At 34.2% G+C, this 24,786-nt stretch overlaps 1 protein-coding gene across 2 annotated transcripts; it reads left to right on the top strand.

The window, feature by feature from the left end:
- The first annotated feature begins 7,221 nt into the window (after positions 1-7,221).
- Positions 7,222-24,616, top strand: LOC112516124 (DNA-directed RNA polymerase I subunit 1). Of its 2 annotated transcripts, XM_025123137.1 has the most exons (22): positions 7,222-7,365; positions 7,740-7,763; positions 7,844-7,909; positions 8,529-8,688; positions 8,792-9,109; positions 11,567-11,845; positions 11,964-12,143; positions 12,697-12,859; positions 13,689-13,879; positions 14,589-14,852; positions 15,192-15,280; positions 15,474-15,621; positions 17,902-18,105; positions 18,233-18,592; positions 18,747-18,885; positions 19,291-19,496; positions 19,779-19,981; positions 20,676-20,874; positions 20,974-21,212; positions 22,100-22,240; positions 22,998-23,727; positions 23,808-24,440. In XM_025123137.1, the coding sequence occupies exons 3-22, from the start codon at positions 7,857-7,859 to the stop codon at positions 24,438-24,440; spliced, it is 4,899 nt and encodes a 1,632-aa protein (XP_024978905.1). In that variant the 5' UTR covers positions 7,222-7,365; positions 7,740-7,763; positions 7,844-7,856. The 2 variants fall into 2 exon arrangements, with proteins under 2 accessions (XP_024978905.1, XP_024978904.1); XM_025123136.1 differs by having other exon boundaries at positions 7,740-7,909; positions 23,808-24,616.
- Positions 24,617-24,786: the final 170 nt, after the last annotated feature.

Here is a 24,786-nt window from a genome sequence, read left to right as displayed (position 1 = left end):
ATGTGATTTTGAAAATACGACAATGTTTTTATTTTTGAATAAAATATAAATTTGAAGATATCATAAATATATTGATATTAGTATTAAATTAACTATTTAAAATTTCTCATTTTTGTGTAATTTTTTAATTCAAATTTCTATTATAATTCAATTTAGGTTCAATAATGAAGTAATTTATATTTGGTTTGATAATATACTTTTTTATAAATATAATAATTAATTATTTTGTTAGAATTTGATTATTATCCTAATTATATTTTAGATTTTTTTTAGATTTTAAAATGAGATGTTTATCCTCTATTTGATTACGTTTATCCTCAATTGGTTACATAAATTCAAACATGAAGCTTTAATAAGTTGTGTTTATGCACAATTTACTTGTAACCTTGAATTTTAAGTAATATGCATCAATAAACAGTACTTCATGCATAAAAAATAGTTTTCAAAAGTTTTTGTCAAATGTTTTATAATATAGTATAGATATATTTATTTTTCTCTGTCCTGAAAACATGATGGGTATCTTCCTCTATCATGTCCTCTAAATTGGCAAATCCGATATTGGGCCTGTGAGCTTGACGACGTGATGATCCCTTATCTGGTAAATTTATCTTTGCTTTGAGATAATTATCTACTGCTCTTGGAGTTGTCTTAGCAGAAGAAATCATTATAAATCAGTATATCTTGTCTCTTACGTAGGTGTGAAATACTTATTTATAACTGGCCTCCATTCCCCATAGGATTACTCGGATGTCAAATGTTCTTCTATAATGAATATCATTTTTCACAAAAAATTAAAATTTTGCTTTCTTGTTAGTTATCGCAGTAGAAAAAGTTTCAGATTTTGCTAATTGAACAAAGTGATAAACTTGATATCTTTTGTCTTCATAAAAATCTGGTCCTGGGGATAAAACAATTTAGGGCCAGAGTATCTATAAAGTTTATAGTTTTAGAATAAAAGTTTTGATAAGAAAATGAATCTAACAAAATGGATATTCTTTTTTCATCTGAAAAACAGATGACAAATCAACTATTTTAAAGTAAAAAGTTCTGATAAGAAATGAATCCAGCAAAATGGACAGTCCTTCTTCATCTGAAGTCATCAACCTCTCGAAGAAGAGATTCAAAAAACAATCAAAGGAATCCTTGTTCTTTAGACCTCATTCAGAAAAAAAAAATGATTTTTTAAGAAAAGAAGATGTTGATAGATATTCATTATGTCGGATTCAGTTAATATAATTGTTTTCTTGATATTGTATTGTTGTATTTTAAGGGTGTAAACGAGTCGAGTAGCAGGTTATTCAAGCTCAGTCAATTACTTGATATGTCTTGGATATACTCGATGTAGTTTTCGTACGTTTGACGTTAACTTTGATAGCATTAGTTTAAACTTCTGGTCTTGTTTAAGTTTTAGTTTAATATTTTGGTAGTGTTTTTACTAGTTCAATAAATAGTGAATATTGTATAATTTTTTGGTATAAAAAAATCTTTGTTTCCCCTTTGGGGACGAGGATGGGGATATGATCATCATCCCCGGCGGAGACAGGGACAAATACAAGGGATCGGGGTTGGGAACGGGTATTGGGATCCCCGACTCATTCCCATGCTTCGATCTCTTCTACCCTTAAACCCTAAATCCCTCCACCTTCCTCCGGTAATATGGATGATGCCATTGGTCTGGGGTTCTCTATTATTTGGGCTCTGTAATCAAATGTTTACAGATACTTACTTAATTACCGAGTGAGTATGATAAGAATAAATAATCTTACCTGATAAAAGACATAACAAAGATCGACAATCTTACCCGATAAAGCAAATGAAGATAATGACTCTTACTAATAAGCATTTACCCGGTAAATGTCTGATAAACGACCCCTATTGACTCGTTCTTAAATATGCATAGCTAAAAAAATGATGGGATTTTAAATTCGTCCTTCATCCGATGCTGAAAAAGACACCCTATTTTTTTAATTAAATAAAAACAAAATAACAGATTAAAAAAATAGAAACTGAAACTGAAACCAATGTTTACCGAGGGGCGATCGAAATCTGACTTGATTTATTTTATGTTTGACCTGAAATTTACCTGATTCGAGAAAAGTCGATATTTATGTTGTCCAACTCAAACGATTTGAACTTTAAATTTGTAACGTAAATTAAAAGATATTTTTTACCATAATCACAACAATATTTTTCGAGCCAACACACCAAACATTTCGATCTCAGTTGTTTCCCGAAATCTTTTTATCCAACAAGATTCAATAAGAAACCGACTTTCAGATATAACTTTGATACGTTGAGAACTTATTTAAACCGTCACCAATTTCCTCGAAGTCACAAATCTTCTCTTCATCGATTCTCCCAAGTCTCCCGACTCCAATACTGTAACTCCTTCTCACCACACTTCTCCTATCGATCCTCCTCAAAGAGAACACACGATCCGTTTCCATTGTATCTTCAACCATCCAATCGTCATTTTTCGACATCCGATAATGACAATATGACGTCTGATTGTAGCACACAACTCTTCTTTCACTGAATCTTCCAGCACAGTCAAGAACTATATTCACGTAAAACTCATTGATTTTTTCAAGCACCCGTAAAGGCACAGTAACGTAATATATGAACTTCTTTAGACCCTTTTTCTTGGTTTTCATGATGCAGGGTTAGAAAAAGAATAACGCACGACAATGAATGGATTGATACTGGTTTTTATGCAGCTTTGAATTTACTTCGGAAATTGTCAACGGACGGCAAAAAATTAAAAATTGTTGAAGATAAGTTCAAAATTAATCTCTTGTTGTGTACCCAATGGTTATTTGTGTGGACTTGTTCATATGTACAAACACAAAAGAATGCATCCAAAGATTCAAGAATCACCAAAGTGTGCAATCTTACAAAAAGAAAGAGTTCTTTTGAAAATAACAAAGAAAAAGTTACCACAATCAAATCAGATTAAGGGGCTGTTTATCAAACATTTACCCGGTAAACGCTTACTGGTAAAATTTAACACTACCACTGACTTACTGGGTAAGACTTTAGTCCACTAAAACGTTACTGTATGCAACAATTTACTCACACTACGACAAAATCGGGTTTATAGGACACTCCCAAATTTTAAGTGTCCTAATAGACCTCTTTATAAGACTTAGTTAATAGGACCAAAAAAATAAAGTGTCATATCTAAAGACGTTGTAATAAGTTTATATGACGTTTTTTGACGTTGTAATAAGTTTTTTATGATACTTTTAATATAAAGCGTCTCATTAGCAACTTTATAGAACGCTATTTGAAAATGTCCTACAAAAACAAATGTCCTATAAAAAATTGAGTTTATAGGACACTTCTCAAAAGTGTCCTATAAAGTTGCTAATGCGACATTTTGTATCAAAATTATCCTAAAAACTTGTTAAGATGTCCTAAAAAACTTGTTAAGATGCCCAAAAACGTCGTATGAACTTATTACAACACTTTTAAATAAGACACTTTATTTTTTTATCCTATAAATTAAGTCTTATAAAAAGGTCTATTAGGACGCTTAGAAATTGAGAGTGTCCTATAAACCCGTTTATATTGTAGTGTCAGTAAGCGCTTATTATGGTAAGAGTCGTTGTTCTCACTTGTTGGGTAAGACTTTTGGTCCTTATCTTGCTCTTATCAAGTAAGATTTTTGGTCCTTACCATATTAATCCGGTAAGGTAATATGACTTGATAAGCGCTTACCTGGGTAAACATTTGGTAAACGGCCCCTAAAACCAACCAATAAATAACACCATTAATATTGCTTCAGAGTTTTTTCAAATGATACTTCAACTTTAAGTGTAATTTTGGGGAATAATAAGCATGATTTTTTACATTAATGATTATACATGTAGATGGAGGTTTAAACGAGAAAAAGAATATTAATGTTTTACGAAAATAGGAAAATACTTATGGGTATTTAAATTAATTAAATTATAATAAAAATCAGAATAAATAAAAGTAATTTAGTATATATCAACAATTTTCTGATATCTTATATATGTCTTTATAATTAATTAACCTGTAATAAAAATTAGAATGAATGAAAATAAACCAGTATAATATCAACAATTTTCTATTATCTTAGATTTGTCTTTTATCTCTTAAATGTTGCTAAGACTTATTATGCCGATGTCTTCATTGTTAATAACGATGTGATTTTGTTATGATAATGCTTTGATGAGTCAAAGAGTTCTTATAATGTGGTGATTTTGCTACGACAATGAAGTGATTTTGTTGTGATAATGATGTGACTTCATTGTAATAAATCAAAACCAGTGATGATCACGTTTACAATCATCAGCTCTGTATGTTCATCATGTGATTTGCATTTCTTCCCATTTTATCCATATATGTCTTAGATATTCCTAAAAATAGGATAAATAGTGGTCTCGCATTTACGTAACTCACATGTGTTCTCGTTTGAACCCCTCCCTGAAACCTATTAAAAACCGAATTAAGGGAAAAAATAGAATTGATTTCAAATATGAACTAAACATTTGCTTATTTGACCTTTTCTTTTCCTTATTAATTATAATATGTTTACACCCTTAACTTTACATGAGATAATTTCGATAAAGGAAAATGTCCTTTCACAACAACAAGCACAAGTTTGACCTATTCAGAAAAATTGTCGGCCTACGAATATGGTTTCGATCCTTTCGGTTGTTTTAATCAAACAAATTATATCAAAAAAACGAGTATTTCATTCTTTTAGATTGACATCCATCTCGATATAGTTTTTTTGTTTTATTTTTATTTGAAATGGTATATTTGTGTAAAATTCATTATGAATATTTATGTACATTCATTTATATACAACAACTCTTTAGTATACATACATCAATATGATATTCATTATGAATATACAACTCAGTATAACATTCATCATAAATGGTTATGTCTTTTCATGTGTATATAACAAATATTTTGTATGCATATATTATTGTGATATTCATCATTAATATATATTTTCACTATAACATTCATCATAAATATAAATACTAATTATCAAGAATGTTTATGTACTTTCACGTATATACTATAATTTTTAAATATACATCAGTACTATATTCATCATGAATATACATAATATTCGTCATGAATTTTTATATATGCTCATGAGTATACAACAGTTTTTCATTATTCATACATCAATATGATATTTATCATGCATACACATGTTCAATATAACATTCATTATGAATATACATACTATTCATCATGAATATTATATATGTTATATGTATACAACAAATTTTCTATATTCATACATCAATATGATATTCATCGTGAATGTAAATCGGTATAGGTCCCAAACACTATTCCTATAACCGGGGCCTGTGTAACCGGTTCCGGTCCCGTCCAAAAACCCAAGGCCCATATAAGGTACTTTATAACCGGTTATGAGAACTAGTCCCGGTCCAAACCGGTACTATGTGTTTTTTTTTTCAAAGAATTTGACTTTTTACATAATCTTTTTTGAATTAAAAAAAACAAAAGTGTTATTCTAATACACTTGAAAATATGTAATTAGGTCAATTAAGTAACTTAAAAAATACGTTTTTGTAAGAATACGAGTCGAAATCACGAATTATAGCAAGATTGTGACGTTTGTGAGTTGATATCTTCCCCCCATACACTATATGACTATATATAGTGAATAGAGGGTAAATGAGAAAAAAGGTCAAAAATGAGAACGAAACGGTCATTTGATCGTTGGGTATTAATAAGAAAACAATAATATTTTTGTAAAAACGGATCAGACCCATAACCAGCCCCGGACAAAGATGAAAACCGTAACCGATCCCAACTCCCAACTCGGTCCAGGTCATCCGCTGGTCCTGGGCCGACCCATTTGGAAGTAAAATGCTTTACCATTATGGTAAAATGCACAAAATAACAATCTACTTTCATAAATTTTTTATTATAGTATTGTATTTTCAGTTTTTCTTATTACAACAATGTACTTTCAAACTATTTTTTATTAAGACATTGTACTTTGAAAAATTTACCCATTATAGCATTGGGTAACCTTTTGATTTACATTTACCTATTATATCAAGTTTCCATGCCACCTCATTGTCCATGTAGGTTGTCCACATGTACTATAGTGATGTGACTTTCTAACCACATCATTGTACTTTCAAAATTATTTTATTATAGCAACTACTAGTTCTTATTAAACACTGTATTTTTAATTTAATATTTAGATATTTTACATGTTATTTAATAAATTTATTAAATGAATTAAAAAAAATTCTAAATTATTCATTAATATACCAATATCATTAAAACTAGTAAAACACAACTTATCTTGCTAATATTTTTAAAAAAATATGTGTTTTTTGAAAAAAGAAAATAAAAATTGTTTATTTTTTATCAAAAAATATTATCTTTTAAACAATATATTATATTTGTTCAAAACCTTTTACTTGACGTATAAATATATTAAATTAATTATTTTTTTTGAATTATTTATTAATATAACAATATTAAAAAACTGTAGATCACAATTTATTTCGTTAACATTTTAAAGAGAACTTTAGAAGATACGTATTTATTTGAACAACATAAAATAAGAAGTGTTACTTTTTTTACAAACAAAATATATCTCAAAAATAATGTTTCATATTTATTTAAGAAATATTTTAGTCTAGAATATTTAATTTGTATGTAACTTAATAAGAAAAAGTCAAAAAAAAAAAAATAAATATTTTTTTAGATTAGAGCAATGAAAAATAAAAATCACTAATAATAATTTGAAATAAGTTTTTATTTTTATTTTAATTAAGTCGTTAAAATGACGTGTCATCCACATCACCTCATTAAAGCCACATAAGCAAAAAAAAGTCAAAGGGTTAACCTGTTTAAAAGGTAACAGGTTACACATTGTTATTATGGGTAGATTTTTTAAAATACGATATCTTAATAAAAAATAATTTAAAAATACATTACTATAATAAAGAAAAACAAAAATAAAATGCTATAATAATTTTTTTTATGAAAATAGGTTATTATTTCATGCATTTAACCAAAGTGAAAAATGCAAGTCCACCCTATTATTTAAATGATAGCCCAAAATTGGAACTGATATTAGGCCCACAGGCCCAAAGCCTCTCGTTGGTATTGTGGTACTTCCGCAATCCACAATTATAAGTTTGAAAACTTGTGTCTTCTGGCCCCTGCCGAGAGAGACTACAGCGCACTGCTGACGTCCACCGAAGGCGCCGTTTATGCTTCACTTTTCTTTGGGACTACTTGGCCTGCCACCGCGAATTGCCCTACCGCCACCTTTGCCCCCCGGTGATAGTTCAAGTGTAGAAGATGGCTCAGACCACTACTGAGGTATAGTAGACCGGTGATGGTTTTGTTATTGATTACAAGCTTTGTTTAGTATTATGTTTTCTTTTTTGTTGTTGTATCTAGTTTTCTATTATATTACCAAGCATTTATATGGATTGTTGTATATTCATGTGTATTACGTGTACTTTGTTTAATTGAATATGAGGTGGGCTAGTTGGTGTGAAATTTGCAATTAGAAGCCGTATTAATTTCATAGTCGAAGGGTATTAGGTTTGATACTTGATGTTAATGTAATTAGAAGGTCGTTGGTTTGTTCCTAATTTTCATGTTTGAAGGAATTGATGGGTAGACAGACATGAAAAGCTTCATATTTTTTTTTTAAATGTGTAGCTTTAATTACATGATTATTATTGCAGGGCGCGTCAGAGATTGTGGAGGGTGTAAGATTCAGTTTCATGACTGATGAAGAGGTCAGGAAGCTTAGTGTTTTAAAGATTACAAATCCCATTTTACTTGACAGTGTTGGAAGACCAATGCCAGGAGGATTGTATGATCCTCTGTTAGGCCCGATGGACGAGAAGGCACCGTAAGTCTTGTTCTATTCAAAGTGATATGTTTGAATTTTGTTTTTTGGAAGGGAAGAAAGTGAGGCAAGGAATGAAGTTTTCATCTATCACTGAGTTGTTTTTTGGAGAAAAAAAAGGAAGGGATGGATGATTGGGTGGAAGAAATTTACCTTTCAATCCACTTCCTTTTTGGTCCAAAATTAGAGGTGGGGAATGGGAGGTAATTTAATATAATTGGCAACTTGACCTTATACACCTTCTGCTCTGTGACTTTTATTGAGTAAGTAGTTTGGAGCACATACTCACAAATGGATCGCTTATTCACTACGATACTTTCACCTTAGTTTTGTATTCAATTGTGATGTTAGACAATGGATGCAGTTGTACAAGTGATCATCTAGATGTCATTAGCACAAAAAATCTAGCTCCTGGAAACAATACTGAGATATAGTAATTGTAACTTGAGATTTGCTTTCACCCTAATTTTCTTAATGTTAGACAATTGATGTAGAAGGCTAGTAGTGCAAATGATTTTTAGATGTCAATTGCACAACAAATCGAGCTCCTGGAAACAATACTGATATATAGTGTTGTAACATGGGATATGCTTGCTTATTCTAGAAACTGTTATATGTGCAGCTGTAAGTCGTGTAGGCAGCAGTCATTTGATTGCCCAGGTCATTGTGGGCACATTGATCTTGTTTCACCAGTATACAATCCCTTGCTCTTTGATATGCTTTTCAACCTATTACGAAGGACCTGCTTCTTTTGCCATCATTTTAGAGTGGGTAAAGAGGAGGTTAGTTTAATGCTTCATTTTTATAACATATTGTTTTGATGTTGCATAGATATCTTACTTGGCGTATCTGCCTATGTGTTGTGGCTATATCTTCTTTCTTTAGGTTGACATTTGCACTTCTAAACTAAAGAAGATAGCAAAGGGTGATGTTGCTGGGGCTAAAAATTTTGTCAGTAATTCGGATAGCAAAGATATTGATTTGGAGGACAGTGATGGTAGCCATGTCTCAAGCTCTACACTATTCTCTGGTTCACAAAGTGACAGCTCTGAACAAACACAGCAGGAGTTTTGGACATCTATTCAGGATATAGAAGCAAAGTCTGTTTTGAAAGAATTTTTGGCTAACGATAGCAAGTCCTGTAAATACTGCGAAGCTAAAAACCCGAAGATCAGTAAGCCCACATTTGGATCGTTTCGAATGGTTAGTTTGACATCTTTCTGTTGTTGCTTTCTGTTGCATATTTTTAAGTTACTGCGCATTATATTTACCTGATGATTTGTCGTTTGATATTAGCAGCTCATCAATGATATTAATGTTTTTCTTTATCATGTCAATGGTCTTTCTTTATGGTTGCCTCTCTTAACCTACTGCTGGTAAAGGATTTGTGCCTATAAGATCTATAAGATCATTAGGCGGGATGTAAAGTCATTTGATATGTAAACATAATGAATTCTTTGGGACCTTTATTGCTTATTTTCAATGTGCGGAATTCTTATTTAATGAGATTTGGAAGGAGTTCACTCTTGTATTTTCACTACCAATGCTTATAAGGAAGCAAAAACACTTTTGTAAGATGGCAAGTACACTCATATCCAGTTATATAAGATTGATGTTAGTTTTTCCTTTTCTGCATGTTCTTTTTTGCTTATTTCATCATGGCTACATCATTCTTCCACTCTCTTTGATTTTTCGTCTTTAATTCATCATTTTCTTTTTGAATGATGATTTTTTGGATCCTATTTAACCTACCTAAAAAGGCTTTTGGAGAGAATGTCATGGTTGGGAAATGATGATAAATGCTTATCTTTCTTTCACAAAGAGACATTTTCGTTTTGATTTTTGGTATGCAGGGATGAATATTAACTACAAAAAATATTCATATTAGCTGCAACGATTTTGAGGTTAAAATTTGAAACTCCCCCCCAAAAAGAACTCTAATTATGAGAAACATGAAAACAAAGAGAAATTATAACATGAAGAAGGCAAAAGTGAAGCTGAGAAAATGAAATCAAAACCGGAGATTTTTGAACTGTATTGCACTTATTTTTCTTTTTGCTTTCGAGTTGATTGAATACATAGACACACTTGGACTGTAAATAGGGTAAAATTTGATATGAACTATAAAAAGGTAAAAACCCAACGTAAAATAAAAAAGGTGAATTCTTTTAGGGCCAAGATTTTCTGGTCTAGTTCATTTTCTTAAATTTCTCTTTATTATCTTCGCATGCAAATCTTAGGTTGATCTCTCTCTCTCTTAGTTGCATTTTTTTTATGGGTCTACTCTTTTTACTGAGTCATACAAGGGTCTACTCTTTTTACCGAGTCATACAATGGTCTACATTGGAGGTGAGTCAAACATCTAAAATGCTGCCATCTTAGCTTGTCTTTAGGGTGTTTGACTCCATCGTCTCTATAGTTTCAGAACATCTTAGTTTCTTCTTGATATGTGGCATGGTCGTTGGCCTATAGAAATTTCTTTGAGCTTTGATGCGGATATCACATTACTTGAAACTCAAAAAGCTTGTCATTTTTTCAACCCAGCTCTAATCCTTGTTGTTCATTTCATTTTTTATACAAATCTGAAATAATGAAAGAGATTCCTCCTAACTACTTATTGCTCATACATGCTTATGCATCTTTCATTTTATATCAAGTTGTTCTTCCATGCCTCTAACTTTGTTTTATTTATCTCATCAATCAACACCATGCTTGTGCAAAAAGCATACAACATGGTGCATCACCTTGTATGTCCTTTCTGAGCTCATTGGTGATGATGGCTTACTATTCCTTGTTTAACTATACAGTAACAAGGAAGACATCATTCCTGCCATTGTATGCTTTCATGGTAAACACTACACCGTTATATACATCTTTAATCAATTCACATGTATGATCAGAAATTACTGGATCCTACAACACTCCATATCCTGTTCTTTAGAAAGTGTGTCATGCATCCCGGGTGTTGTATTTTATGTTCATGCCTCTTAGGTTGTAATCTACCACACAGGCTTGATTTTTTGTTTGGGTGATTGGGGGAGGGTATGATGTAAAGAATAAAGATAATTGTTGCACATTAGGAATGTATCAAAAACTCAAATAGAGATAAGTCAACTTAGTACGACCAAGTTCAGAATGATAGGAGCATGCATATTGCTGTAGATTGACACTTGCTAGAGGGGAAATTTAATGCCAACTGGCTAATACGTTCTTTTAAAATCTTTGGTGGGTAGTATTGTAAGTAGTTGTACATTATACGTGCAAGGATGTATATGACTTATTTTTGGTTTTCAATGTGTGTGTTGTAAATGCCAATTTTGTAGCCTTAATAATGTTCCGAAGTTCACCTTCCTAATTTGTAGGGCTTTTTGAGTATCAACATTAGCATTTTGATAGAACCTTGTTGCTTTTCTTTATTGCCACGGAAGGTAATATGGGACCAGCTATTACTGTTTTTTATGTCCGTCATTGTTATAGTTCTGATAATTTGCTTTATGTCTTATGCTGGCATACACGTGGAATGTTATATGGAAACGACTTGCTCTAGCATATTAACATTTTTCTTGCATCTCTAAAGTAAGAGAGTAATATAAGGTGGTGTACATGGTGAAAGTTTTGTATATTGTAGCTGCTAACCGTCATATAAATGAATGTGTATAGGACATGACTGTTGCTGATGCAGAAAAGAACTATATAAGAGGTTATCAGTTAGGAGGTATTCGATACGAGGAAGAGCTGCAAGGTGGCGAAGAGGACAAGACTTCAGAGGTGATAAATGTTAATGAACAATCAGAAGATGACAGAGCTGATACTGCTGGAACCAATTCATTTTCAGCCACCTCATCTAACAGAAGAAATGTAAAGAAGAAAAGTTCCAAAGTGTCCACTGACTTCAAAGAGCTGAAAAACAACTATTCAGGCTCTCTTTTACCATCTAGGGTATAGACTAAGATACTTGTTTTGCACTTTCACTCGGCCTATAAAAGTGAGATTGGCATAGTAATCTACCATCAAGATCTTCTATGCTATACTAATTTCTTAGTCAATATAATTTCAGGTGATAAATATAATCAAGGAATTGTGGGAAAACGAGGCGGATCTTTGTTCATATATATGCGATATCCAGCAGGAGCGGTTAACTAGATCTTCCAAAAGTACTAGTTACTCCATGTTCTTTTTAGAGGCCTTGCTTGTACCCCCTACAAAATTTCGTCCTGCTGCCGTGGCGGGTGATTCTGTAAGTATGCTACTTCCAATTTTGTAAATTTGCATGATACTTTCTGGGGTCACTGGATTTCTTAGTCACCATGATTCGATGATGGGGTTCATTCAATTGGAAAGACTAATCTATCTGTTTTCTTTTTTGGATTTTTTCTCTTAGAAAACTTGCAACCTTTTGAATTTAGAACTAGTTTTTCAATGAGAACAAGATTATTTTCTATCTACATCAATGGATGATTTTGACTTGTGCTTTGAGATCTTGAAGTGAACTCACATGATGCCTTCTCTTCCCAACTTGATTACTAATGAAAAATCTTTAGGTGTTGAACATTGTTCTATCTCTAGTTTTTTTTTTTAAATTCTTAATGTTTATGATTGGTAGAAGTTATTTACTTCGCCGTTAGGGTGAATAGGAAGAGTTGAGTTGCTCGTTCACATCTGGTGACCCCTTGTATTGGTGCTGTTTCTTCTTGTGTTATCATTACCTAGTCATAATGTTCTTTCTAGTTTTTATTTTAATTCTCATATCTCTATTCGGGGCACTTGATAATGTTATTGTGGACTTACAGGTTATGGAGAATCCACAGACGGTGTTACTAGGCAAGGTGGTACAGTCCAATATAGCGTTGGGAAATGCTCATATCAACAAACTTGAAGGATCAAAGATTGCTGATCGCTGGAGGGACTTACAGCAGTCTGTGAATGTTCTATTCGACAGCAAGACTGCCACAAGTGAGTTATTTTCTGCATTAAGGATTGTGATGTTCTCTCATATGTATGTATCCATGTCCATGCATAACTATTGCATGTTCATGACTATCATGATATTACATCCATATGTTCATATTGATATTTATTTACATCCATGCACACACAGAAACAGATGATGAAGTTCTCTGGTAAAATCAAGAGGTAGAATTGTACTCTTTTGGAGATCTGTAAGAAACTCCAACTGTGGGAATGTAATAATCGAACAAGCTATGTATACCTGTAAAATGATTATGCGCTATTACGTAGAAACCCGTTTTCTCAAGCAGACAACAAGCACAATCTTTAATAGCTTAGCTTTGCTCACTATCACAATATTGAAGTGGGCTATTTCCATGTTTCCTCTACCTGGCAAGATGGTGGTCATGTTTTTTCATTATTAATGTCGTCTGTAATTTTGATCTCTTCATAAAAATAATGACATGAATTCAAGGAAAGGGAAAACAGGCTGCAGAAGTCTGTTGTTGGGTTGTAACACACTGAAATAGATGTCTCTTGAAGTTGTGCGGATTGTGCATCCCTTTGTGATCATCAACGACTTGCATGTTTACTGTTTAGGTCATCTTGTAATTTATATTTCTCTTAAGATCTAATCTGAGAATTTTACACCTGCTACTGCTTTTTGTCTCACTTATAAGCACATCACTTGTATATTGGACGAGATATGGTTGATCTTGTAACAAAATTTTAGTTTGTAGGGAATGCATACAACATTTAAGGTGATGTTTATGTTTTTGCTTTGCTTATTGATATATTAACTAAATTGCATCTTCTTTTTTGTACTTGATTGAAGGTCAAAATCTGAAAAATGCAAATACTGGGATATGCCAGTTGCTTGAGAAGAAAGAGGGAATCTTTCGCCAGAAAATGATGGGAAAGAGAGTTAACTTTGCATGCCGGTCCGTCATTTCACCTGACCCTTATCTAGCAGTTAATGAGATCGGAGTTCCTCCTTATTTTGCCTTGAGATTGACTTACCCGGAGGTATCTTTACTCATGCACATAATATTTAATACATATTCGCTATAGATCCTGAATTGTATTCTTGGAACAATGGTCTACAAATGTTTAAACGATGTTACTGGAGACGCTCATGATTGCATCTTTGTGATTCATTAATAAAATTGTTTTACAAAAAAGACGCTAGTATCCCTAGTTTCAAATTCCTCTCTCTCTCTCTCTACAGAAGAGGGGGGGGGGGAATCCATCCATTCTCTTACTAAAGTCTTGTCCCTTTCATCAAATTTGCAGTGCTATTTTCATTGCATTAGTGCGCTTCCCCACCCTGACAGTTGCAATGTGTTGTACGTTTCCATTGTTCTGCTGACATGTAGATGGGGGGGCGGCTGTTTTGTGCTTATGTGCATGCACGTGTCTTCCACTTCCTGCTATCTTATATAGAAGTCTATTCATAGGAGATAGGAGATCATATTTATGAAGTTGGTCTTGACATACCTAGCCTTATGTCAACATATAAATATATTCAAGGAAGCCAACTACAAAGTGATACAGATTTTCAACATGTATGCAACTCATGCAATATTCGTTAGTCAGAGGTGTATAGGATGCCTTAGCTGTGTGTTTAAGACAATTGTTTGCTACAATCAATTTTATGCATCAATATAAGACTTTGAAGCCTGTTCTTAGCCGTCACATTTATACATTTCATATATCTTGAATTACATTTCTGCAGAGAGTGACTCCTTGGAATGTTGCAAAACTGAGGGAGGCTATCATTAATGGTTCGGATGTCCATCCGGGAGCGACCCATTTTGCTGATAAGGTGTCAACTGTCAGGCTACTCCGAGACAAATATAAGCGTATTTCAGTATCCCGAAAGTTACCATCTTCTAGAGGCGTGGCCATACAATCCAAAAATGGCTGTAACTACGAATTTGAGGGTAAAGTTGTGTATCGGCACTTGCAGGATGGAGATATTGTTCTTGTGAACCGGCAGGTGCTGCATTCTTTCATCTGTATGGTCTTGTTGTAGTTGTTTTGAGGAATATGCTGTGTTTTGGCCTAGTTCTTTTCAAATAGAGGAAAGTGGAGTTGATACACCAGGAGCTACCTTTTTTTTCCTGTCATTTATGAGTTTTCAATTGTTGTATTCTGTCTGGTGATGGTTTAAATAGATGGAAACAATTCAATTGTTGCTTGTCAGAAAATTCATGTTAAATGACTGTACAAAAAGGTTTTAGAACTCCGTATGCTTAAAATACTCAAATTCTTCTCTCTCTCTCTCTCTCTCTTCGTCCTTTCCTTATGTTAGCTTATTAAATAACTTATATTGCAGCCCACACTTCACAAGCCCAGCATAATGGCACATGTAGTTCGAGTACTGAAAGGAGAGAAAACTCTTCGAATGCATTATGCAAATTGCAGGTTGGTATTGTTGATGCATTTCCATCATTATATTTTCATTATTTTATTACAATGGGGATGAGGGCACAAGACTTTACGATGCCTTATCACTAGGCTATCCCCTTGAGATCATTATATGCTCTGCAGTGTTCATGGCTATTTATTATTTGTAGGTTTCATCCCTTGCTTGATTCTTTTGTCAATTTTAATACAGTTCCTACAATGCGGATTTTGACGGAGACGAAATGAATGTTCATTTGCCGCAAGATGAGATCTCTCGTGCAGAAGCCTACAACATTGTGAATGCAAACAATCAGTATATAGTTCCAACAAGGGGAGATACTGTTAGAGGCTTAATTCAGGTTATAACATCTCAAATCTATTTACACTTAGCAATTATATGAATTCATCATGTTTGGCTTGTCTATCATATGGATAAAGTTAAATGTGGAACAATGATTGGCTTACGGATGAACTGTGATGTAGCAGTTCATATATATCAGCTCAACAGTGATGACATTTCATATGTTTGTTCAGTACTGAAAATCTTACTTCCATGATTGGGACGAGAAACAGTATGTTGTTTCTGCATTTATCTGAGGTATTGAATAACATAATTTGGCTTAATTTATTAACGTAAAGCAATCAAGTCTCAAGTATTTTGTTTTTATAATATCAATTGCAGTATCTGCAACTTAGCAGCAGAACAGTCAATTGTAAAGGTATTCTTACTGAAACTATATGCTACCGTGCTCGTAGGTAGAAGGTGCATATAAATATCTTTTTCTTCGCTTATCTTCGATGGTTTGAAGTTTTCAGAGGCTTATAAAAATTGATCCTTTCTACTACTGTTGTTTGCTTTTGTGGTTGACCCTTTCTTCAAAAAATTGACCCTTTCAGAGACTAGGGTAGTTTCTAGAATTGAGGTGGCTAGCCAAATTTAATTGATGTCCAATGTGTTGAGAATAGTTAGATATCTTGTTACAAACTTATGGTCTGCTTATAGGATGAGTGACAATATGGAGTATAAGTACATCCACTTCTTTTAGTTGGTATCCATCCTCAAGATCATTTTCCGAGTTCTCGTTCATGGTTGCTCGGTTGCTTCTTATCATGAAACTTTCTTAGTACCCCTAAGAAGCAAGACTATCCAACGATCTAACCAAGAGCACCCTTAGGAACCTCTAATTGGTGAGTGAGCTAGTTTTGAGATTTTGGTTTATGACTTGGACTTTGTTTAGTATTAGTGTGTTTGTGTGTGTAAACCAGAACAAACCAAGTGAACCAATAGATCTCACACGGAGTAGGGTTGGGGAGGGTAAACTATATGCAAACCATTCCTCTACCCCAAGGGTAGAACATGTGGATGATACCAAAAGTATGATTTATGTAAGTGGATGTTCTTAGTAATATAGATGAAGGGATTCATGACCTGCATGAAAACATTTTGGTAGTGAGACATGTTTCCCTTATTACCGTGGGAGTACACCTAGGGTCAACATCAAGTCCCTATTTATCTTCTTTTAGTATTGCTTGGACTTACGATGATGCTACCAGTACCAGACCGGACGATATACCATGTTTGTCGACGAGGCTGGGTATGCAGTTAATCCAAAAATGAGGTATTGAGAAAGCCTTGCAGTTGAAGGATATGATTTGAGGTAGACTAAAACTTAGTACCTGAAGTGCAACTTTAGGGGTTTTGATAGGGAATTGGTAGATGCTGTAAGCATTTTCACACTGGATTGTTGATTGGATTTATTGATTTACTTTCTTCAGTTACCTTGTTCTTGTCAAATGGGTGTAAAATCTGTTTTTCCAGTCCTGTGTTTATTCTGTTGCTTTTGCATCTTACTTGGCTTAGTAGATCCTCTTTTTCATAGGACAGTTAATGTTCCAATTAAGAGAATATTGTTTTATATCTACTACACAATTGTTCCAAAGCTAGCAAATATGCCTGATGGCAGCCTGCTCTTTCGTTGAAATCTTATATGCCGGCATTTTTATTGATGGTATGACCCTTGCTAGTATGCTAGTGTTTGCTTTTCGATTTTGCAAATGATGTTTGTTGTTGCCGATGAACTTTGATTTGCCCTTCAACTTAGACATTATGTTTATTTGCAGACAAAGGTTCTTTCAGTTGAGGTTTAACAGTTCTTTGCCATGGTACACATCATTTTTATATTCTTCATGTCTCTTCTATGAGATCATTGTGTTGTTTTTGTTTCTGCATTGGAAGTCTTAGGGGTATCATCTTTTGGTTTTCGGAGGTATGGGCAATCCAGTTTTTGGGGGTCTTTTCTTTGATTTTTGCTTTTTTATAGTTCCCTTCAAACTCCCACTGTTCTTTACAGATTTTTTTGTTACTTTATCTTCTTACTATTAATAGATGGCATAGCAGAAGTTTTCACCTGACTTTGCTATTTTCTAATTATGTAATTGTTTCTTTTGATATTATAATATTCAATTGAATGGGTTTAATTGATTGAAGGTATCACGGAATAGAATCATGATAGTAAGTGCCACTTGCTGAAAAAATATAGTACAATATGTGTTTCAAGTGTTTGCCATCATTTTACATAATCACCATGTTCATTAGATAGTCTTATGATTTGTTCCATGTTAAACATTTGGTCATGCAGGATCATATAGTTAGTTCTGTACTTCTCACAATGAAGGATACATTCTTAAGCCGTGAAATGTTCCATCAACTTCTGTATGCTTCTGGCGTGTTTGCTGGGGGAAGTTCACGACGTGGTAAAATTTCTATAGCTGATAAAGGGTGCTTTGTGGAGCATGTACTTCCAGCAGTGTGGAAGCCGAAGCCTCTTTGGACTGGGAAGCAGGTCGTAAATATTGTATTATTTGTTTATTCTCTTTGAAACATATGTAAATAATCTGCTATCAGTAAAATCAAGTTTCTATTCTATGAATGATACATGAATTTCTTATTTTTTTTGTTTGTGTTTGTAGGTCATAACAGCAATATTAAATCATTTGACTAGAGGTTATACACCTTGTATTGTTGATAACAAGGTGAAGATCCCAGAGCAGTATTTCCTAGGAAAGGAGGCCAAACAGGATAAAAGCAAAACCAATAAACGTCGAAAGAAAGAACATGCAGAATCTGAAAGAGAGGCTCAGAAAGTTGACCTAAAAGAGGTTGATGAAACCAGGTTGTTGATTTGGAAGAATGAGCTTGTGTGTGGTGTTATAGACAAAGCTCAGTTTGGCAAGTATGGTTTGGTTCATACTGTGCAAGAGCTATACGGATCTGACGTTGCAGGACTTCTGCTTGGAGCTTTTAGTCGATTATTCACTAATTTTCTACAGGTTAGTGTCATATTTGGCACTTGCATCACTTTCCTCCACGTCTTTTTTTAACATGTCAGTCTCTGCCTCATGTTTTTTAAAGGTGTTTGCATGATGTTAACCTGTCGTATACATTCTCGATTGTTAATAATCTTATGGAACAATCATTCTTCAGTTCCATGGATTTACTTGTGGTTTAGACGACCTCATGGTGTCGCCAGATTGCGACAAAGAAATGAAGTTGGAACTTGAAGGTGAAGATGTAGGTGAAAAGGTTCATCGCAAATTTGTCAACTTGGAGAACCAAAGAACTGGTATGTATCAGAAGGTGACTTAATTATTTCTGAAAGTAGATGGGACGATTCCCCAGAGTATATATAGCTAAATAATGACTTAAAAGCTAGCAGCTCAGGATGTCGAAACAGCCTATCATGTTGTGTAGGTTACATCTAACCAAGAGCTGTGCTGACTATCACTGCTTTCTTGCGTTCATTTTATCATTTTGGATCTATTTAAGTGCATGATTCTCATTGTTTGAACGCAACTGTTGAGTTGTTATGAGAATTGAAAAAGATAACCCATCATCGACTTTTCAATTACAAGTCTTTTGGTAATAAAGTTTTTATCTGGGAAATATGATTTAACTATTTTCTTACCTAGTTTCTTTTTTCTATTTCATCAAGAAGCTGATTTTGATGTGTTCCTCATTTCATTGGTAGGCACAAGAGAGCTGCAACTGGAAACTGAGAAAATAATACGAAGCAACGGTGTGACAGCCACCGCAAGCTTGGATAATCTCATGCAGACAGAACTGAGGGATAAAGGTTCTATGATTAGCAAAAAATGGTTGCCAAAAGGATTGTTAAAACCTTTTCCTCAGAACTGTGTTTCCCTTATGACAATTAGTGGTGCTAAAGGTAGTTCGGTAAGTTGGAAGAAATCTTTGTTTAATATTTGGTGATTATTACTAACCTTAAGTGGAAGTGCATGAGTGCTTAGTATGCGATTATATAGCACAATTCTTATTAGAGTAGCATGCTTTGATTTATGCAATTATTGGCTCGTGCTGTCGGTCAGTTTTGTCCATTTGTGTTTCTTATTCAACTTAATGACTTCCATTTAACATTATGGAAGCTTTAACTTTAAACACTTTGTTTCTTTTTCAACATTATGTTTTGTATGCTCTAATTTTTCAACAAACAAACAGGTCAACTTTCAACAAATATCCTTTCTACTTGGTCAACAAGAGTTGGAAGGCAAAAGAGTGCCTCGAATGGTTTCAGGGAAGACTTTACCTAGCTTTTCGCCTTGGGATTTCACTTCTAGGGCTGGTGGTTATATTATCGATCGTTTTTTAACTGGTCTTCGCCCACAAGAGTATTATTTCCACTGCATGGCTGGCCGGGAAGGGTAAGTTGGTATTTCTCAAATTGTTAATACCTCTTAGGTTTGCCCCATTTAGTGATTTTTTTCTCCTTTGCATCTTTTGTCTTTGTTTTCTGGTAAATAAAATTGAAATTTGTTTTGCATCATATATTTGTTAATTAAAATTCTAGCTGTACAAAGGTTTGCCATACAAGATGCCTCCACGTGTAGATCTCTATGTTTCATGGTTTTATTTTACACTTGAGAAAGTGGATGAGCAGAGAAATCAGTACCTGGCTTGTTAATGTAGCTGGGTTGAAGATAACTGAGGGAGAAGCAAGTGTCTTCTGATAATGGTCCAAAACTAAAAGCTTTGGCAGTGTAGATGCTGTGAAACCCTTTGAACTACACACAAAACAGGGTGATCAGCTCATGAGCTTGACCTTTTTTTTTCTTTCTGATTATGAGGGTGGTCAACTTTGCTCTTTCGTTGTTTTTTCATGTTTATCTACTACGTAAATGATTTCATGGTTTAAACCATCTCTCTTCCATTTTCTAAGGATGTATTCCCTGTTGCCATGAAACAAATATGCTCATCCATTAAACTTTTTTGTAGTGTGTGGATGCCCTACACAATTGTGTTTTTTCCAATTCTTGGATTATGGTTGTCACTTTTCTCCACATTAAACCCTATACATACAGCTAGTTCTTCTAATTAGTATATATATCTTCCTTGTAGGTTGGTTGATACGGCAGTCAAAACCTCACGCAGTGGATATCTACAGAGGTGCCTTATAAAGAATCTTGAGAGCCTGAAAGTCTCCTATGATTACACAGTTCGTGATGCTGATGGCTCCATTGTTCAATTTTGTTATGGTGAAGATGGGGTGGATGTGCATCAAACTAGCTTTCTTAACAATGTTGAAGTGCTGAGAGCTGTGAGATTTTTCTTTCCTATTTGCTTCCTTTAAATACTAATATCTTTGAGCTGTTTGTTTTGGACACAAACTAATATTCCCTTTTTATTCTGTGATAAGAATCGAGAAATAGTATGCMAAAAATTAAGTGAGCCACTTGAATTCAATTGGTATATTCGAGAGTTGCCGAAAGGCCTTGAAGATAAAGTTCAAAGTTCCAGACAGAAGGTTAAGAAGGAGAACCGAGATGATTTGTTGATGCTTCTAAGACAAAAGTATCTCTCCAGTCTTGCCCAGCCAGGAGAGCCAGTTGGTGTGATTGCTGGTCAATCGGTTGGTGAACCATCGACCCAAATGACGTAAGATTCTGCATGCCTCTTCTTTTGTTACGAAATAATTGATATGTGGAACTTATAGGTGACTCAGAAATCCAGTCAACCACAAGTATCATTTACTGCAAATTCAAACACAGATACATCTTGGTAGTTTCCCTGTAAATAAACCTATGCTATGCTTTAGGGATGTTGGTAGCATACAGGGTGCACTACATATTTTAAGAAAGTATCGCCATGGTTCATTCATTAAATAAGAAGTACAAGGCTTTTGTATTTAATGTAGAGAACAAAATTGACAAATGTATTTGGCTAATATATACTATATCCAACAGAATATATATATATATATATGTGTGTGTGTGTGTGTGTGTATGTATATATAAACACACACATAGATGCATAAATATATCTGTATATAACTATGTGTACATTTGTATGTGCATACATATATGTATAATCATCTTTGTATGCCGAGATGGTCTCTTTCCTCTGGAGCTTTGATACGCTATGCTGCTGTTTGAAGGTCTCCATTGTTTGAAATGTGTAATTTTGCAGGTTTATATTGGTCCTGTTCATAGGAACTTGTGCATGCACCACCAACACAATGTTTTAGCTCATTTATTCATGTAAAAATTATGGTCCTCTTGTTTATCCCATTTCTCGTATCTATTTTCAAGGATCCTATCTCCATATATCACCACATCATGGAAATTGGACCAACAGTGAAATGGACCCTAAAGTTCCCACAGTAAACCAATCTGCTATTATTCTATTTTTCTTGTATATCTCTTCTTCAGTTGCTATGTTGCTTCTGGCCTTTGCTGCTCATTTAATGTTTTGTTGACAGTTTTTTCTGTAATCATGTCAACTTTCTTGCTTCCTTTTGAACTCTACTTGCCCTTCTTTTGCAGGCTCAACACTTTTCATCTTGCTGGACGTGGTGAGATGAATGTTACCCTCGGTATTCCACGTTTGCAAGAGATCTTAATGACGGCTGCAGCTAACATAAAGACTCCCATCATAACATGCCCCCTGCTAGAAGGCAGATCAATGTGAGTCATTTCCTATCCATTTTCTTACCAAGTTTCTATACGCCTAGAAACCATTGAGAAGAAAGGAGATGATCATCACTGCAGTATTTTTCCTACTCAAAACAAAATTTATATTAAGATTAAAGATTGATATAACCTCTGTTGCAATCAATTAATCTCTGCGGGGAAGATATGCATCACTTGGAGGTAAATCCTAAGTGATGCAGTGAAATTGTCAAGGCAAAAGGAGGAGAGTGAAAATAGCTTAATGAATCTGATCATTAACAAAAGTTAATTTCCCTGTTATAGATATTTTGGATGATATCTTCCTGTCAAAACTACAAAAATGCATTTCAACTTATGTGGCTAGGACCGTTCTTGTAATGAGATGCTGATATGATATTATCAAGTTGGTGAATAGCAGAATTTTTCTTCTATTTGGTGCATTGAATAAAATCTTGAGAGCTTTTTAACATTATCTCCATTTGAGTTGTAGATATTCAAATATCACAGTTTGCAAAAATTTATATTGATTTGTAGACGCCCAACTATGGGAGTTCGCATAAATTCTTGTTGTCTTCATTATTCAGAAAACACGAGTTTTTTAAAGTTTTTTGTTCATATTTCTCATCAAAAGACTCATCTCGTATGATGTCTTGCAACCCCCATGTATCCCACTTGGATCTCAGAATACTGTGGTTTATATCGTGTTGATTTCATTTGACTTTTCACTTCTTTATTATGCTTGTCATTATATGGATTTGTGAAACAATTGCAGGGAAGATGCTGAGAGACTTGTGGAAAAAGTAAAGAAGCTGACAGTTGCAGAACTTATGCAGAGTATTGAAGTCTCAAAATTGCCACTTGTAATTCACAACAATCGACCCTGCAGAATATATAAGCTTATGGTGAAGCTCAAACAACCGAAACATGTATCACTAAAGAATTGTCAGCAAACCCTCAGAAATGTTTTTCTAAGGGCATTAGAGGATGCAATTGAAAGACATGTTGCTTTGCTATCCCGAATTAATGGAATCAAAAGTGTTAAGAGCTCAAAAGCGGAGCGTTCAAGTGAGGCAGAGGAAGATGATGATGATGCTGTTGTGGATAAAGCAGATGAAGATGATGGGGGCGATGATGATGATGATGATGACATAGATGAAACAGCCGAGGATCTTGGTGCAGAGTTCAATAAAAGGAAACGTCAAGCTACAGATTCAGTGGATTACGAGGATGGTTCTGAAGAGGAGGAGGCACCCTCAGAACTTGAGAGTGAAGCTGATCAGGCCAATGCTGGTACTGGAATCGGAACTGATGATGAAACAGACGGAGAACGCCCAGCAGAGGAACAAGAAAAAGAAGAAGAAAAAGATGCGGATAAAGCAAACCCTAAATCTGAGGAATTTGTGGAGAGAAAATTCGACAGGGCAATATTTGTGGAAGTTAAGAATTTGAATCTTGAAGTCCATTTCAGGTTTACAAATGAACCAGAAATTCTGCTGGCAGAGGTACCTTCAAAGTTCTATAACTACTATTGTTGCCTCTGCTTAACCTAGTTTTCTTAAATCCAAATTGGTGTTTTTTGCAGGTTGCGCAGAAGGCTGCAAAGAAAGTTTACGTCAAGGGCTCTGGAAAACTTGACCAATGCCAACCGGTCAAATACAGTGTAAACGTAAAACAAGTCTGTTGGAATCAAAACCACCCAGAACTCAACAAACTTAAAGAAAAAATGAAGAACTCGGAAAATAAGAAGAAAGAGGACGAAGGGTGTTTACCGTGTGCATTGCAGGCTTCTGGAGTAGAACTTCCTGCATTTTGGGATATGGAAGAAGACCTCGATGTTGACCATGTTTATTCCAACAACATATACACCATGCTCAACACTTATGGAGTAGAAGCTGCCAGAACCAGCATCATATTGGAAATGAAGAACGTCTTTGGGAGTTATGGTGTCGAGATTGATTATAGGCACTTGAGCCTTATCGCCGATCACATGACTCATTCTGGTGGGTACAGGCCCATGAGTAGATTTGGCAGCATATCGGAATCGATATCTCCTTTTCTTAAGATGTCATTTGAGACTGCATCCAAGTTTATCGTCGAAGCTGCAACTCATGGGTTGAAGGATAACTTGGAGACACCAACGGCTAGGATCTGCCTCGGTTTGCCGGTTAAAGTCGGTACTGGTTCGATGGAGGTGATGCAGAAATTGGATATGTAAGTGGTTGGTTGCGTTTTGTATTTGACATCTGCCATTTTGTAGAACAAAATTCTGTGGAGACAGTGATGAGGTCTCAGTTTTGCCAATACCATTTGATTTAGTGATGATGGATCAAAAATGTTACTTGTATTATTACGTGTTTATGCATGAGGTTTTATGATTTCGAATTTTCAAAAGAAGTTACATGTCTTTTATCAATCTCTATTTTAATATTCATTACGTCATCAAATATTTAATATGTTTAATACCAAACAATTTTTCCCAAATATAATCAATTTTGTTTTAATTCATTTTTATACATTTTACCTAAGGGAAACCAACTTTCAAAAGCATCATTTTGAGGAAT

The sequence above is a fragment of the Cynara cardunculus genome (genome assembly GCF_001531365.2).
Source record: "Cynara cardunculus var. scolymus isolate 2C chromosome LG 8, CcrdV1, whole genome shotgun sequence".
In the NCBI taxonomy this organism is placed as follows: domain Eukaryota; kingdom Viridiplantae; phylum Streptophyta; class Magnoliopsida; order Asterales; family Asteraceae; genus Cynara; species Cynara cardunculus.
The sequence above is the reverse complement of the archived record's forward strand: the minus strand, read 5'-3'. Positions and strand labels throughout refer to the sequence as shown.